Source organism: Pan troglodytes, chromosome 16 (genome assembly GCF_028858775.2).
Source record: "Pan troglodytes isolate AG18354 chromosome 16, NHGRI_mPanTro3-v2.0_pri, whole genome shotgun sequence".
Lineage (NCBI taxonomy): Eukaryota > Metazoa > Chordata > Mammalia > Primates > Hominidae > Pan > Pan troglodytes.
This window is the reverse complement of record NC_072414.2, coordinates 74,359,682-74,376,479: the sequence shown is the minus strand read 5'-3', so window position 1 is coordinate 74,376,479 and position 16,798 is coordinate 74,359,682. Positions and strand designations below refer to the sequence as shown.

At 43.4% G+C, this 16,798-nt stretch overlaps 2 protein-coding genes across 2 annotated transcripts in view; one reads left to right on the top strand and one right to left on the bottom strand.

Moving 5' to 3' along the window:
* Positions 1-8,216, top strand: part of LOC104004447 (chondroitin sulfate proteoglycan 4) — a 28,112-nt gene extending 19,896 nt beyond the window's left edge. Inside the window, 1 exon segment of the mRNA XM_063794431.1 lies at positions 22-8,216. The gene's annotated coding sequence lies outside the window, so the exon portion shown is untranslated.
* Positions 1-16,798, bottom strand: part of LOC100608518 (golgin subfamily A member 2) — a 43,496-nt gene that overhangs the window by 3,753 nt on the left and 22,945 nt on the right. Inside the window, 5 exon segments of the mRNA XM_063794285.1 lie at positions 1,095-1,249; positions 1,344-1,434; positions 1,711-1,774; positions 1,776-1,897; positions 2,153-2,241. Of these exon segments, the coding sequence (XP_063650355.1) occupies positions 1,176-1,249; positions 1,344-1,434; positions 1,711-1,774; positions 1,776-1,897; positions 2,153-2,194 (393 nt within the window). The 5' untranslated portion in view covers positions 2,195-2,241 and the 3' untranslated portion in view covers positions 1,095-1,175.

Below are 16,798 nucleotides of genomic sequence, written 5' to 3'. Positions count from 1 at the left end.
GCCCCCTTCCCTCCCTCCCAGGTACCATCACAGCTGCTAGCGTGTGACTGAAGGCTGGGTCCCTGGCCAGCACTACTGAAGCACTACTGCCAGCCAGCAGGCTCACGGACCTTGGCCTGTTGCTCCTAGGGGTCACCTGTGCTATTCAGCCAAGGGGACCACAGTGCCTGCTGGCCCAGCTGAGCTCCGCCTAGCAAGCCCACCTGCCTTTCCTGCCACGGAGTCTCCCTCTTCTGCTTTTCCCAGCAGGAAGGGCCCAGCCTCACCTATGCAACCTGCAGCCCCCCGCCAACCAGTTGAGGCTCCCCTCTTAGACTTATAAGTCTATGGCCAGTGGCATCTAGCTACCTGCCCTCCCTGCCTTCCCCACGGTCCCTTCAGTGGACCCTGGGCTTTCTGACTGCCCAGAGAGGGGCCTCTGGCACTCACTCCAGCCAGCCATCCCTTATAGCTTCACCATTTTGGTTCAAGCAGTGTTCCTTCTGTCAGGCTTGGTGGCTGTTGGGTGGGGCTCCCCAAGCAAGAGGTGGCCCTGGGCCAGTGGGTTGGAAGATGGGGTGACCAGAGAAGAGGGAAGCCGGTGGGGTTGAGCATTGGTCTGAACTGTGGGTGGACTGCCTGGGTGCCATGAGAGAGGCCAGTGTGTGTGGGGTGGGGAGGGCCGCCGCAGCCCCCAGGCACTACCTATGAAGCTCCAGCTTCTCCCTCCATCTTCCTCCCCTTTCCCTTCCAGCCCCTCTTTTCCAGGAACCTTGCCACGCCCACACCTACGCCTTCCCCTCCCCGGCTCTTAGATGATGGTGGTGTTTATCTCCCTGTTCTTGGGAGCCCAAAAAGAATGGCATGCAGGGGTTGCTGCCCATGCCTGGGTGCTCCTGGGGAGTCCTGCATTACAGGAAGCAGCTGCTGGATCTGCTGTGCAGTGGGGTTGTCGTGGGGAGAATCCTCCCTGTCCTCTCCTGGTGCAGCCTCCACGCTATCAGTGAGGCTCACCTCACAAAGATCTTCAGAGAGAGGGAGGGGGGTGGGAATCTGAGCACAGTTCGATCCTCCCCTGCTCCTATATGCCTACCCCACCTGAGGGCTCTACTCACCACCCTGCTTGTCAGCACACCCAAGCTCCTGGGCTATTGGGGCTCCTAGAGTGGGCTCATCAGCAGGGTTCTGGGCAATGGTCAGAATTTGCCATGCCCCTCCTTGTGGTCGCCCACAAACTGCAACACCTGCCCTGCAGCTCCAGCAGGTTCACCTGGAGGAAGGGGTGTTAGCTGCCATGCCGGTGCCGGCACCCACGTTCACGTTTACCCCCACCCCCACCCCCACAGAGATGTTGCACACCCTACCTTCATCTCCTCCTGGTCCTGGGCCAGCCTGACGATGTCCTCCTCTCCCAGTGCTGCGTCTCTGACACTGCCCCCTGGCTGATGTACTTTCCTGTAGGAGGACATGGCTCAGATGCTGGGGCCCCTCGGACGGCCTGGCAGCTCCCCCAGCGGTGCCCTAGCCTCTCGCTCACTACTCACTATGGTGTCTGTCTGTCCTGAGAGGTGGATGAATTGAAGCTCTAGTTTCTCTACCTGCTCCTTCAGGTCCACCTTCTCCTTCCATAAAGTCGCTGTGGAGCCAAAATAATGGGGTCACATGTCGGGAGTCACCTGCCTTGTCCTGCCCCCCCGCCCCCCTTGTTGGCCCATGCCAGGACCTACTCACCTGCAGCTTCTCCATGGCCCCCTGCAGGGCCCGGTGGGTCTCCCCAAACACAGACTCACCCCCACTCTGGGGCTGGGGCCGCTACCTCTGGCTTTTTCTGGGACGAGGCCACTGGGTGAGCCAGGGGCTGGCAGCACACCCTTTGTTCCTCCTGGGCACTGGCTCCAGCGGAGTTGAAAAATGCCACCTGAAGACAAGAGGTGAGTATTCTTGTAGGGGTATACACATAACAACTGGGGCAGGGAGATGGAGCATAGCCCCTTCCTTTCGGGCCTCACAGAGTGCACCTGTTGGTCACAGGTGAAATGGTGTCTGACCACTGGCTCCCGGAAGGAGTGAAAGTCCACAGAAATCAGAAGGCGGGGAAACCAAGAACATAAGGGGGTTTCGGAGGGACCACAGAGGAAGGTGGCAAAGTAGGGGCAGGGAAAGTCAGGCTCACCATGGCCTCCCGGCTCTCCAGGTCCCCTGGGATGTTCGGCATGGGCCGAGGCGCCTCCTGCTCACTGTCCAGATGTCCTCCTCCATCTCCTGTGGGGGGTGGCCAGAGGGGTCCTCAGACAACCCAACAAGGGAGGTACAGTGGGCCCACCTCTGCCCCCACACTCACTGTGTAATCTTGAGCCAGCCCCTCCCCAGAGGGGAATGAGCTGTTCTTTATTTTGAATTTTAAGAACCAAGATCTTGCTATATTGCCCAGGCACAGTCCCACTACCGATTGGTGCAGGAATTCTGACCTGCTCCCCTTCTGACCTGAGCCAGTTCTCTCACCCTTAGGCAACCCGATGGCCCCCTGTTCCCAGGAGGTCACCATACTGATACTGAACTTAGTGCGGACACCTTGTCGGCATAATGACCGACACAAAATGCTTAAAAGGTAACCTGACTCTTTGTTCAGGGCTCAGTCCTTTAGATGTTAATCTGACTGGGCCGGTGCACCTAAATAATATATATCCTCCTCAGTCTCTCTGATTCCTAAATTATGCTGCTGTACGGGGAGAGAGGCAGCAGGGTAGTGGAGTCATACCAAGCAACAAGACAGGGTAGTGGCCAGGCATGGTGGCTCACACCTGTAATCCCAGCAATTTGGGAGGCCAAGGCGGGTGGATCACCTGAGGTCAGGAGTTCGAGACCAGCCTGGCCAACATGATGAAACCCCGTCTCTACTAAAAACACAAAAATTAGCTGGGCATGGTGGCAGGTGCCTGTAATCCCAGCTACTCAGGAGGCTGACGCAGGAGAACTGCTTGAACCCAGGAGATGGAGGTTGCAGTGAGCCAAGATTGTGCCATTGCACTCCAGCCAGGGGGACAAGAGGGAGACTTCACCTCGAAAGAAAGAAAGACAGGCTAGTACGTTTTCCACAAATTTCAATTTTACTCTCTTCCCCCACCACACACACACACAACGCATTTGAGGGATGGGAGGAAGAAACTGAGATCACAGGGAAAATTGTAAGAGACATTCAGAAGGACAGGTCTCAGAAATTTACTAGTTTGGGGGGGTCAGAACAGGTGTATATAAAAGAATATTAAGACAGTTCCCAGGTTTAGGCATATGTGACTAGATAGAGTGCTAGGAGATGGATACGTGAAAATTTAAATATCATCATTTTGAACACCCATGTCACTCCAAGTGAGATTCCCTAAATATATGATATACAGACAGATATATGGGTTTGAAACTCTGGAGATGAATACAAATTTAGGAGTCCCTGCAACACAGGTCATGACTTAAGTAACGGGAGTCAAAGATTACTCAGAGAAAGCACAGAATGAGAAGAGAAGAAAGAAGTAGGACAAGGAAGAAGAGATCGGAGGAGACCAAGGCAGGGTGATAAGATCAAAACAGGAGAAAAGAATCCGACAGAAGTCTCATTTGATTATCATGTCCCTTCCCAGAGGACAGGGACATGTCTTTTATACCCAATTATCACAGGTCCTGGTGCAGCAGACACACAGTTTTTTTTTTTTAATTGTGTTGTACTATTCACAGTTTCCTGTATTCACCAGGGGAGAAAAAAGTAAGTATAAAGAAGCACAGACACAGATGTTTTTACACTGTGTACTAAAGGGGTCAGATTATACACAATATTTTATGCCTTACTTTTTTACTTAATATATCTTAGAAGTTTGCACATGCTCTTATGGAAAGACTGGCTGCATTTTTTGGTCCACAACAGAACAACAGAATATTCTATTATAAAACGGTACACTATAATTTTTATTTAACCAACTCTTTATTGGTGGACATTAAGAATGGAGGAATGTTTCAACAAAGGATCAACAGTATCAAAATACTGCAGAGGGGTCAATTTGGGGACTAAGAGGGGAGCCACTGGATTTGACAACTAGGAGATAAATTTTAGTGCAACGATGAAGGCAGAATCCAGATTATAATGAGCTCAGTGAAAAAAGGTGAAGACATGTAGCTTATTCTCTCAAGAAACTAGGCTATGATAAACTGGCAGAGGCTCTAAGAGTGGGAGGTGAGTTGTTTTCTCCTTCATGTAAACATATTTACCTTTTAAACACTAGGCCCAATTTTATATCCTATTTCATTTAACTTTATAAACATATTTATGTATGTATGCATGTATGTATGTATCTCATGTGATGTTTTAGACACTGAAAAATAACTCATTTCTATTATAAAACTGATATCTTTAGATGTTCAGAAGCAACTTCCTAAAAGGAGGTAGCAGTAATGGAGCTATGTCTATCAGTCTTTCCCATCAACCCCCTTGCTGGAGATGTAAACATGTGTCCATCAAGCCTTTAATTTTTACCTCTTATCTTCATGGCTCTCCATACAAAACTTAACTCTTTTTTTTTCTATTTGTATATGTATATTTATATGTATATCTATATCGAGAGAGAGAGAGAGAGAAAGAGTCTTGCTATGTTGCCCAGGCTGATCTCAAACTCCTGGGCTCAAGGAATCCTCCCACCTTGGCCTCGCAAAGTGCTGGGATTACAGGCGTGAACCACTGTGCCCAGCCTCAGCCTTAACTCTTAAAATATCTTCAAACCAATATTCTTCTGTTCTAATTTTTAAGAATAGATGTGTTTAAACCAACTGTAACTTATTTTGACAAAAATTGGAGTTAAGACTCAGACTTCCTCAAATAGTTCTCCTAAAACCATTTACAGAATAATCTATCTTTTCAGTATTAAGTTAAAATACCACCTTTTCCTTATACTAAATTCTCGTTTGCATGACTCTGGTTCTAAACTTCCATTGCCTTTATCTGTCTGGCCCAGGAATAGTCCACAATATTTTACTACTATCTGGTTGAAAGAGTCTATACTTTATTAATTTTTATTATTTATTCTTCTAAACAAATTTTAGAGTCGTTTTGTCAAGTGTCAAAAATAAATCTGCCAGAATTTGTACTGAAATTTGTGTGTGTGTATATATATATACACACACTATATATAAAATATAAAATGTATATATATAATTTATATATATAAATATTTATAAAATATGAAATATATATATACACACACACATTTTTCTTGCTTTTTTTTTTTTTTTTTGAGACAGGGTCTCACTCTGTCACCTAGGCTGGAGTTCACAGGCATGATCTCGGCTCACTGCAACCTCTGCCTCCCAGGCTCAAGTGCTCCTCCCACCTCAGCCTCAGGAGTAGTTGGAAATACAAGTGTGTGCCACAGACACCCAGCTAATTGTCATCTACCCGCCTCAGCTTCCCAAACTGTTTGGATTACAGGTATGAGCCACTGTGCCCAGCAGAAATTACATTTACAAATTAATATGAAGACATGGTGATAACTAACATATTTATAACATGAAATCTGCTCATCCAGGAACATAGAATGCAAATCTTTCATTCCACTCAGCAAAATTTTGTCCTGTCCTTGATAAAAGTCCTGCACATCTAAGTTTATTCCTAGGTATTTAATTTTTGCTGAAATACCTGAAAAAATACTTCATCACTATATCTTCTATGTGATTATAGCTAACATTGGGGAAGGCTATTGATTTTTATATAAAAGAACTTTTAACCAGTAATCTTAAAAATTGTTTTTCTCAGTTGGTTCCTTTGGATATTTTTAGGTAAACAATCATGTCAACTGAAAATAATGATTATTTTTCTATAAAGACTATGACATCACAGGAAAATACAGTAAATACTTTTTAAAAGAATATAAAAGGGCCAGGCACAGTGGCTCACGCCTGTAATCCCAGCACTTTGGGAGGCCAAGGTGGGCAGACCATGAGGTCAGGAGATCGAGACCATCCTGGCTAACACGGTGAAACCCCATCTCTACTAAAAAATACAAAAAAATAGCCGGGAATGGTGGTGGGCGCCTGTAGTCCCAGCTACTGGGGAGGCTGAGGCAGGAGAATGGTGGGAACCCAGGAGGTGGAGCTTGCAGTGAGCCGAGATCACGGCACTGCACTCCAGCCTGGGTGACAGAGCGAGACTCTGTCTCAAAGAAAAAAAAAAAAAAAGAATATAAAACTATAGGGAATATGACCTCAACTATTTAAACATATGTGTAAGGGTTATGTATTTTAATAGCAAAGAAAAAATATATACTGGTAGAAAATGGCCATCATGTCAACAGTCAATAGTGGTTATATTAGATAGAGAAATTATGGGAGACTTTAATTTTTTTCTTTTTTCTGTACTTTACCAATTTTCTCAACAATGGTTGCTTATGAGTTTTATAATTAAAAAAAGGTTTTAAAAATTTTTCCAACATGGAAAGTTATATTTCTTTATATACTAAAACAAAAACAAAACTTTCTATTTGAATACCTATGGCAAAACCCTATCTCTACAAAAAATACAAAAAATTAGCAAGGTGGGGTAGTACACACCTGTAGTCCCAGCTACTCTGGAGGCTGAGGTGGGAGGAGCACCTGAGTCCCCAGAGAATGAGGCTCCAGTGAGCCGTGATCATAGCACTGCATTCCAGCCTGGGAGACACAGAAAGACCCCATCTCAAAAAAAAAAAAAAAAAGAAAGAAAGAAAAAAGAAATATCCATAATGATCTGAAATGCCTATCTGTATAAGACTGTCCTTTGTTCACAATTTTTCAAGCAAATATCACACAATAAATTGAATGCAGGTACAAATGACATATCAAACATCAAAGAAATTTGCAAAAGATGTAAGACTGTACTACCTTGGGTTTAGAAATTTTCTTATAAAAGCATTTATAACAATATTTTGTGAGCTTTTAAGGAATATTTTAAGTATTTCTGATTTAATTTCTAGTGATAAATACCAATAGATATAACCTACATTCACAAAAGCTCCTTGGGCCCTCAATATACTTTTAAGAGTGTAAAGGAATCCTGACCCCAAAACTTGGAGAACTGCTGCCTTCCCCTCTACTTTATTCCTTCCCTAGAATTTCTTCCTTGGAAGAAACATTCCTTTGCCATTCTATGTTAACTTACATAGTTCCACTGAGGCCAGTTTTGCTACCTCTCTCCCATCTTTCCACATCCCTCTCTTGACACAAAACCTGACCAAAGGACTCTACAGGCCCACCCCATTTCCAGTGATTAGCTGTCAGGTGGGCTAAGCCAAGAAAATCTGGGTTTTCCCTGAGACTAGACCTCTCTTTCTGGGAGATATGGAATCACAGGGACAAGGCTGGTCCTGTCAGAATTCATCTTGTCTAAATGGGAAGAGGTTAGGCAAGTTTCTAGAATGCCAGACTGCTTTCTAGAAAGTCAAAGATAATTATACTTTCTGCCACGACTGTGAAAATGCCCATTTCATTGCACGCTTTCTAACATTTTTACCAATCTGATAAATAAAAGCTGGTACCTAGAAGAAAAAAAGGCTGGGTATGGTGGCTCATGCCTGTAATCCCAGTACTTTGGGAGACCAAGGTGAGTGGATCACCTGAGGTCAGGAGTTCGAGACAAGCCTGGCCAACATGATGAAACCCCATCTCTAGTAAAAACACAAACATTAGCCGGGCATGGTGGCAGGCCCCTGTAATCCCAACTACTCGGGAGGCTGAGGCAAGAGAATCACTTGAACCTGGGAGGTGGAGGTTGTAGTGAGCCAAGATCATGCCATTGCCCTCCAGCCTGGGTGACAAGGTGAGACTTTGTCTCAAAAAAAAAAAAAAAAAAGTTTCCATACAATATAATTTGTTCCATCTCTAAAAACCAATTCAGCAATAACTGAAAGCCACCACTTGGAAGGTTTCAAGGATTTAGCTCTACCTGTTGATGTCCAAAGCATTAGTTAAGGTAGAAAAAAAATACACACACACACACACACTCTCACCCCTATGTAGTCTGTACCAGGAAACACGAAAGACTAGATGGTACAGTCATCCAACACAAAGCACACAATAACTGAAGGCACTGTAGAGGAGTAACTTATGACACAGATCTACAATATTGTTGAGTGAAAATGCAGATTACAAAAAAAAATCTGATTTTTTAAGGGAGAGGGAACACATACAAGCAAAGGAGAAAAGAGATGAGCAGATGACTGAAAGATACAAAATTCTGATAGTGGTACATTCTGAGTGGTAGAATTACCAGTATTATTTTCTAGTTTTGCCTAAAAATTTTCTAAATTTCTTAAGAACTTTTTGTTATCCATATTATAAAATATCCATCACCCCAGGAAACTTAACCTTGAGCACAAACTCTACAACAAGTTCAATGTTTGTTCAGTTTAATATTTAAGAGACAACCTATTTTGAAAGACATCTAAAATGATGACCAATATTTAAACCTATGCATTAATATTTTTCAATCATATCCTTCACATTTTGTAATTTTGATAAGGTTAAGCTTTAGATCCATCTTGAAAAGATAAGTTTTCTATTTGTCTTTAAAATACGACCCACAATATGCCTGTTTTTAAACAGTGAATGATGCTCTAAAATCACAATATAAATTCAGGCAGTGCTCCTTACATGGAATGTTTAAGTACTTCTAACACTGCTCTTTTTCACTTGTTATGAAAACACAGAACAATTATCTAAGCATCTAATTATTCAGGTCCTTTGTTTCTCCTCCATTCTATTAGTTTTATAGTAATTTTAGGGCCTGTGAGGATGAAGCTGTCTGTGACAGCTACCACAAAGCTTACTATAGGTGGACAAATTTCAAACAAGTTTATCACCACTACCATCCCCACCATAAAACTGTCTCAATCAAAGGCAACACAATTCAATATTAGCCAAGACAACCCCTTTACCTGTCACTGCTTAAGAAAAGGATTTTTGGTCTTATTTAGAAATAACTTTCTGTACCTATTTTTCTCCACAAATCCACTGAGACCAATGTGTGGCTCTATCTCAAGCACCAGCAAGCAAAACTGCCTGCTAGAAGGTTCAGTTTTTGTATCTTTCCAAATGTAGAACACAGCTATCTTCAGGGATTTCATAATTTTTTGAAAATTGATGCACAAACTTCTTCTTGGAAGTTCAGAGATACAGCAGCTGTAATTCTTCTGAAGGCTGGTTATGGGACGCATTACCTTCATACTTTGCTGTTCAAGAAATGTGGGGTGGAGAATCAAGTAAATTGATAGAATTTCCATATAAAATTCTAAGTGCTCTGAGAACAAAAGAAACTTAAAATACACACACACACACACATACACACACACACACACACACACACACACACCACGGTTTTCCCTACTAATCATTTTACAACTAAACAACCAAGTTGCTAAACCAGAGCCCACAAAAGCAGAGTCAAAGTTCTAACACTTGGTAAAAGAAAAATGCACACATACCCCTGTGAGCTAAAAAAAAAAAATGCTTAAGTATTCAAAGACAGCAATTACAGCTACTGAGAACATCACTGTAAGCAAACTGAGGCAGAGAAAACAAACGTGCTGATGAGGATTTGAAACACCTAAGCTGCAGAAACCCACTGGATGGTTTCCTAGGTTCCGAGTTGGCATTATCTTTCAGAACAATCTTCTAGAAGAGATCACATAATACTGTTACAAAGGATCTGGAGAAAGGGACCCTGGCTTCATCACTGTGGCTCTCCAGTCATGCTTTACATTTGGCAGTGACTATCTCCATTCAACTCAATTCCCTAACCCTAAACTAGCTGACATGTATCAAATACTGCCCTTTACCAGGTCTAAGTAAGTTTAACTCCCCCGACTCCCACCAAAAAAAATCAAGATACTAAGGGATATACTATTCACAAAAGGGAAACCTGTGTCCTCTTCATATACCTGTTCCTTTCAAGGAAGGCTATAAAAATGGGGATGAGGGAGGATAACCACTAGGAATTTGACTCTATATTATAAATTGGTCAGATAAATGAAAATAATTCCTCTGGACTCAAAGTGATATGGCTCTGAAAACGGGAGAAACATCGGGGTCCTTTGTCTCACGCCAGTTAAACGACATGGACACACAGGAGTGGTTTTAAGGAGCAGAAAGTTTAATAGGCAAGAAAGAAGAAAGGCTCCCTGCAGTACAGAAAAAGGGGGGTCTGAACAGAGAAAAAGCCCCGTGTGTGGCAGAACAGTACTCGGTTATATTGGGAGGCTGGAGGAGGTGGTGTCTGATGTGCACAGGGCCCAGGGCATTGGTTTGACCAGGCATGTCATTCATGCAGCCCGAGAAAAACGTGGCCCTCCCACCCTAGCCTTTTAATATGCAAATGTAGGTCACCATGTTGTCCTGCACACGTGGGGTCATCTGGAGGTGTCACCTTGAGGTGGTGACTAGAAGAAGAGGGTGGGAATCTCCATGTTGAATGGACACAGTTTCTAAGCACTGGTATTTGCATATCAAAGCTTGGCAGCCTGTAGTCCCAGCTACTCAGGAGGCTGAGGCAGGAGATTCACTTGAACCTGGGAGGCAGAGGCTGCAGTGAGCTGAGATCACACCACTGCACTCCAGCCTGGGTGACAGAGCGAGACTCCGTCTCCAAAAAAAAGATAAAAAGAAAAGAAAAAGAAATGTTTCTGGAGTTGTTTCTATTAAAAAGGAAAGCCTTACTGAGGCCTCCTTACCCTCTCTATCTGCCTAGTATAATTTCTGAATAACTCCTCTATTAAAAGTACCACTGAGGTGCTTAATATGACATTTCTGATATTTCCCAATGCTCCTCCACAAATTCAATTTGGAAAGGTAATCTGTTCCAGGAGGGCAAACCAAAGAAAAAGTCCTAGGCTCCTGAGTCAAGGTTTGTTTCTTTCCTTTGTACAAGCTGACTACTTTTTAATCATAGTAAAAATGAGAAAAATGCAAGATGAAGTTAACAGCATTGCTTTATTTCCCATGAAAAGCTGTCATAAAGCATTCTCAAAATAAACTGTTATTCAGCCACAAATGACACCATCACTTTTTTATTCATAGGGCACAGTATCGCTGCCAAAGAGCTTTCCTCTATATGCTCTCTTGCAGGGCAAAAAATATTATCTATGTTATACAGAAACACAATAAAAAAGTGATTTACTTAAGGTCCTAACTACTAAATAAAAGCTAAACTACTCACTTCCTCCTAGATTCAGAGAGAGCTCCAACATTTTCTAAAATTTGGTATCTTGTTGTTGGGGCAGGCACTTTTTGGCAATAATGAATAGACATTTAATTAGCCAATCAAAAAAACTTATTAGGTACAGTAAGTTCCTCTTCAAAGGTTTAACCTGTTCAACTTCCTTGTTCTTTGTTCCTAAGAACAATTTCCCTGTACCTTCTCACCCCTATTTACCTGCTTAGTTATCTGCTCAGTTACCTGCCTTGTAAACAACTCTTCCCGTCAGTCCCAACCTGTAACTCACATTCCCTCTCCCTTCCTTATTAGGGAGAATATTCGCCATAGCAAATCAGGTCTGCTTAGATTGTGTAGTCCGACTCCAGCCCATGTGGGAATGACAGAGAGGTAGGGACTGCATTAGGGATATAAACTCCTGCTCTATCCCGCTCGGTGTGCTCTTGCATTCGTGACTAATGCAAACAGCACTCTTTTGCAGAAGTAAGTTGTCTTGCTGAGAAAACTTTTTTTCCTGAGTGCTGGTTCTTCCTTGCAGCACTAATCATTTGTTTCTTTTTTCTTTCTTTTTTTTTTTTTTTTGAGACAGAGTTTCGCTCTGTCACCCAGGGTGGAGCACAGTGGCTTGATCTCAGCTCACTGCAAGCTCCGCCTCCCAGGTTCACGCCATTCTCCTGCCTCAGCCTCCTGAGTAGCTGGGACTACAGGCACCCACCACTGCGCCCAGCTAATTTTTTTGTTTTTTTGTTTTTTTTAGTAGAGACGGGGTTTCACCATGTTAGCCAGGATGGTCTCGATCTCCTGACTTCATGATCCGCCCGCCTCGGCCTCCCAAAGTGCTGGGATTACAGGGGCGAGCCACTTCGCCCAGCCTGATCATTTGTTTCTAACAATCTGGGGGCTCGTCCGGAATTCCCATTCTCCTCTGAGAAAAGGGTCTCCAGTCACCAATAGTGAGGAGAAGCATCCCACTGCCTCATTGAGGTGGCCTCATGGTGAGGGATCAGGACCCACCCAGTGTGATGAATAAACCCGGACTCTCAGCAGTCTGGAAAGGAACAGACCAACAAGTTAAGAGAAAAGGATCCTCACATACCATGGTGACCAGGTAACTATGTGCACAGACCAACGTAACAAACATCACAAGAGCGACGAAGTATTTTCTTGGTGGTTGGGATATCTTGGAGATTGAAAGTGTGTGTTGAGACACACAATTGAGTGCAAAGCAAGTGTTCAGTCCAGATCTGCAGTTCTGTGGTCACCTTATAAAGCTTAAGGCAGCCCTTCTGTAAAGGAGTCTGGGTCGGGGTTTCTACTGAAACAGCCATTGCTAAGAGGAAACCAACGTTCCCGTGAGGGAAGCAGCCAGAGAAGGACGAAGCAAAAGGAGAAAAGTGCAAGAAACCTCCAGCAGGGGGGTTGAGCCTCTAGGAAAGGAAAGGAAAGGTGAGAAATCTCCAGTAGGAGAGGTTGAGCCTTATACAAACCTCTCGTAACTGGGAAGAAATTTCTAGTAGGGGAAATTGAGCCTCACCCCAATCCCTTTTCAAGATGGGAAATACCTCAAGTAATGCAGGGGAGAAAAAGGATAAAGCTAGCAACAATAACATTCCTCCTGATAGTCCCCTAGGGCTTATGCTAAAATATTGGAAAGAGAATGAAAGGACTAAATACAAGAAAAAGCAGCAAATGACAAAATATTGTTGTTTCATTTGGACTCAGGAATCAATCCTGAAAAGCAAGTCAGAAATTAACTCCTCTGAGAAAGATAAGGTCCCTGTTCCTAGACAGCTCACCAACACATGGAACCTCCTCCACCACCTTCCCCCGTCCAATACCCCTAACCTCCCTCCCCCTCAAGCAGAGGCAGTTGTCCCAGACCCTTCTCCTACCCACATTGTTCCCCCTCTTTATAACCCTGCCTCTTGGGAATTGTCCCAACAGCCTGCTCACTACCACCCTAAGTACTCTTCCCTGAAAGGACTTCAATGTGAGATAGAGCAATGTAAAAGGGATATTCAGAACTTCCCCTTCCCCTCTACCTCGGGAGAATTAGCTCCACCTCTCTTCCCCTGAAGAGAGGTGTCCCTACGAGGAGGAGGTATTCCCTTTGTAAATGCTCCTTTAACCAGCTCGGAGGTCCAAAACCTAAAAACAGAGTTCAAGCCACACTATTAGACAACTCCAGTGGAATAGCAGATCGAATTAACCAATTTCTAGGACCACAGTTATATATACTTGGGCTGAGTTAATGTCCATCCTAGGCATCCTTTTCTCAGGGGAAGAAAGAAGCATGATCTGTAGAGCTGCTATGGTAGCCTGGGAACATGAACACCCTCCTGGCCAAAACATTCATGCAGCGGATCAAAAATTCCCCAACCAAGACCCCCGGTGGGACAATAATAACGCAGCCCACTGAAGAGGATATGCAAGAACTTAGGGAAATGATAATAAAAGGGATTCGGGAGTCAGTACTCCGAACCCAAAATCTTACTCGAGCATTCGACATACAACAAAGGAAAGATGAAGGGCCTATTGAACTTTTAGACAGGTTGAAAGAACAAATGAGAAAATATGCTGGCCTAGATTTAGAAGATCCTCTTAGGCAGTGAATGTTAAAGCTTCATTTTGTTACTAACAGCCAGATATCACAAGGAAATTACAAAAGATAGGAAATTGGAAGGACCATCCCATGAACGAGCTTCTTAGAGAAGCTCAGAAAGTATATGTAAGGAGGGATGAGGAGAAGCAAAAATAAAAAATGAAAATTATGTTATCCACCTTCCAACAGGGGGCCCCAAAGGATAAAACACACCAGTATTACTCTCTGTTACCCAGAGACCCACACACTCCCAAACAAAGCCTCCCGAGAGCCAAAACCTACAAAGATCCTAGGCCCCCACTTCCTAAGCCATATAAAGAACATAAAGAGGCAAAGCCGAGAAACCCAAAAATAGAGAGAAGAGACAGAATCAATGCTTCAATTGTGAGAAAGTAGGCCACTTCAAGAGGTATTGTCCCGAATTAAAATCAGAAAGAGAAGTCGTCCCACTTACGACCTTTGAGGAGGAATAGGGGGGTTAGGGGCTCTGTCTCTTTTACCTTGAATCCCACCAAGAGCCCTTGATAAATTTAGAAGTGGAACCCAAATCTGAGCTTATGACCTTTTTAGTAGACTCAGGAGCAGCCTGCTCCTCTGTTTGTTACCTTCCCCCACAATATAACCTGGTCCTCAGAGGAGCTTGTAGTCTCAGGGGTAAAAGGAGAGGGAATCAAACTAAAAATTTTAAAAGAAACAGAAATTAGATGTAAAAACTGCTCAGCTAATGTTGAATTTTTGTTAATTTCAGAGGCAGGAACTAATCTATTAGGAAGAAACTTAATGTTAAAACTAGGTATAGGTTTACGTATTGGCTCAGAAGGATTCTACACTTCATTAAACCTGCTCACCACTGCAGAAGAAACATACATTCATCCTGATGTTTGGGCAAGGGAAGGAAATTGGGGAAAACTCCAAATTCCCCCTATACATATAAAGTTAAAAACCCCTGGAGAAATAGTAAGAAGAAAGCAATATCCTATTCCTTTAGAAGGCAGAATAGGCCTGAAACCTGTAATTGAAAGCCTCATCAAGGATGGGCTCCTTGAACCCTGTATGTCCCCTTGTAACACCCCAATACTGCCTGTGAAGAAACCAGATAGGTCATGTCGACTAGCATAAGACCTCTGGGCCATCAACCAGACAGTGTAGACTACCCATCCTGTTGTCCCTAATCCTTCAACCATTCTCAGTAAAATTCCATATGAACATCAATGGTTTACAGTAATAGGTTTAAAAGATGCCTTTTGAGCATGCTCCTTGGATGAGGACAGCTGAGACATTTTTGCTTTCGAATGGGAAGATCCCCATTCTGGATGACAGCAACAGTATCGATAGACAGTTCTACCCCAAGGCTTCACAGATTCCCCTAATCTCTTTGGTCAAATTCTAGAACAAGTGTTAGAACAAGTTTATACCCCAAAATGTATATGTCTGCTCCAGTACGTAGATGACTTATTAATATCCAGTTAGGCTATAGAAAAGGTATCTGCTTTCTCCATCCATATCCTTAACCATTTGTAAGGAGAGGGGCTATGGGTTTCAAAGAGAAAGCTTCAATTCATAGAGCCTGAAGTTAAATAGCTAGGACACTTAATAAGTAACGGCAAACGAAGGATAGGGCCTGAGAGGGTTGAAGGGATTGTATCCATACCATTGCCTAAGACTAAACAAGAACTCAGAAAATTCCTAGGGATAGCCGGATATTGCCGCTTATGGATTGACTCATATGCCCTTGTCATAAAGCCTCTCTACCTAAAAATCACCCAAGAAAAGCCTGACCCTCTCCTCTGGACTTCTGAAGAACTCCACCAGGTTGAGGAGCTAAAACATCTGCTTATAACTGCCTCTGTTTTAGCTTTGCCTTCCCTAGAAAAGCCATTTCACCTTTCTGTTAACATAAATAAGGGGGTAGCTTTAGGGGTCCTTACCCAAGAACACGGAGGTCACCAGCAACCCATGGATCTCCTATCAAAAGTTTTAGATCCAGTAACCTGTGGATGGCCTGAATGTTTCAATCCATTGCAGCTATCACCTTGTTAACTAAAGAAAGCAGAAAACTAACCTTTGGGGGAAAGTTAGTTGTAAGCACGCCCCATCAGGTTAGAACCATCTTAAATTAAAAGGCAGGAAGGTGGCTTACTGACTTGAGAATTTTAAAGTATGAAGCTATCGTGTTAGAAAGAGATCATTTAACACTAACCACTGATAATTCACTTAACCAAGAGGTTTCCTGACTGGAGATCCAAATCTAAAGAGACCTGAGCATGAGTGTTTAGATTTAATGATCATACAAAAGTTAGGCCTGATTTAAGAGAGACCCCTTACAAAACGGGGCAGGACTTATTTATAGATGGCTCTTCCCAAGTAACTGAAGGAAAAAGGCATAATAGGTACTCAGTAGTAGATGGGGAGGCACTTGAAGAAGTAGAGTCAGGAAGACTGCCAAATAATTGGTCTGCCCAAACATGTGAATGAATTGTTTGCATTAAATCAAGCCTTAAAGCACTTGCAAAACCAAGAACGGACTATTTATACTGATTCCAAGTATGCCTTTGGGGTAGCTCACACCTTTGGAAAAATTTGGACTGAACGAGATCTTATTAATAGCAAAGGCCAAGACCTGGGCCACAAAGAATTAATCACCCAAGTATTAGATAACCTGCAGCTGCCAGAATAGCTATTGTCCATGTTCCAGGACATCAGAAAGGTCTTTCTTTTCAAAGCGGAAGGAATAACCTAGCAGATCAAATAGCCAAACACACTGCCGTTTCCTCTGAAAATGCCTGTTTTTCACTTAGCCCCTTGCCTTCCTCCCTCGACTGCAGTCCCCATCTTTTCTCCCGCTGAAAAGGAAAAATTAACAAAAATAGGAGCCAAAGAAAATTCAGAAGGGAAATGGGTGTCACCAGACCAAAGAGAAATGTTATCCAAACCCCTCATGAGGGAAATTCTCTCTCATCTGCATCAAGGGACTCATTAGGGACCTCAAGCTAAGTGTG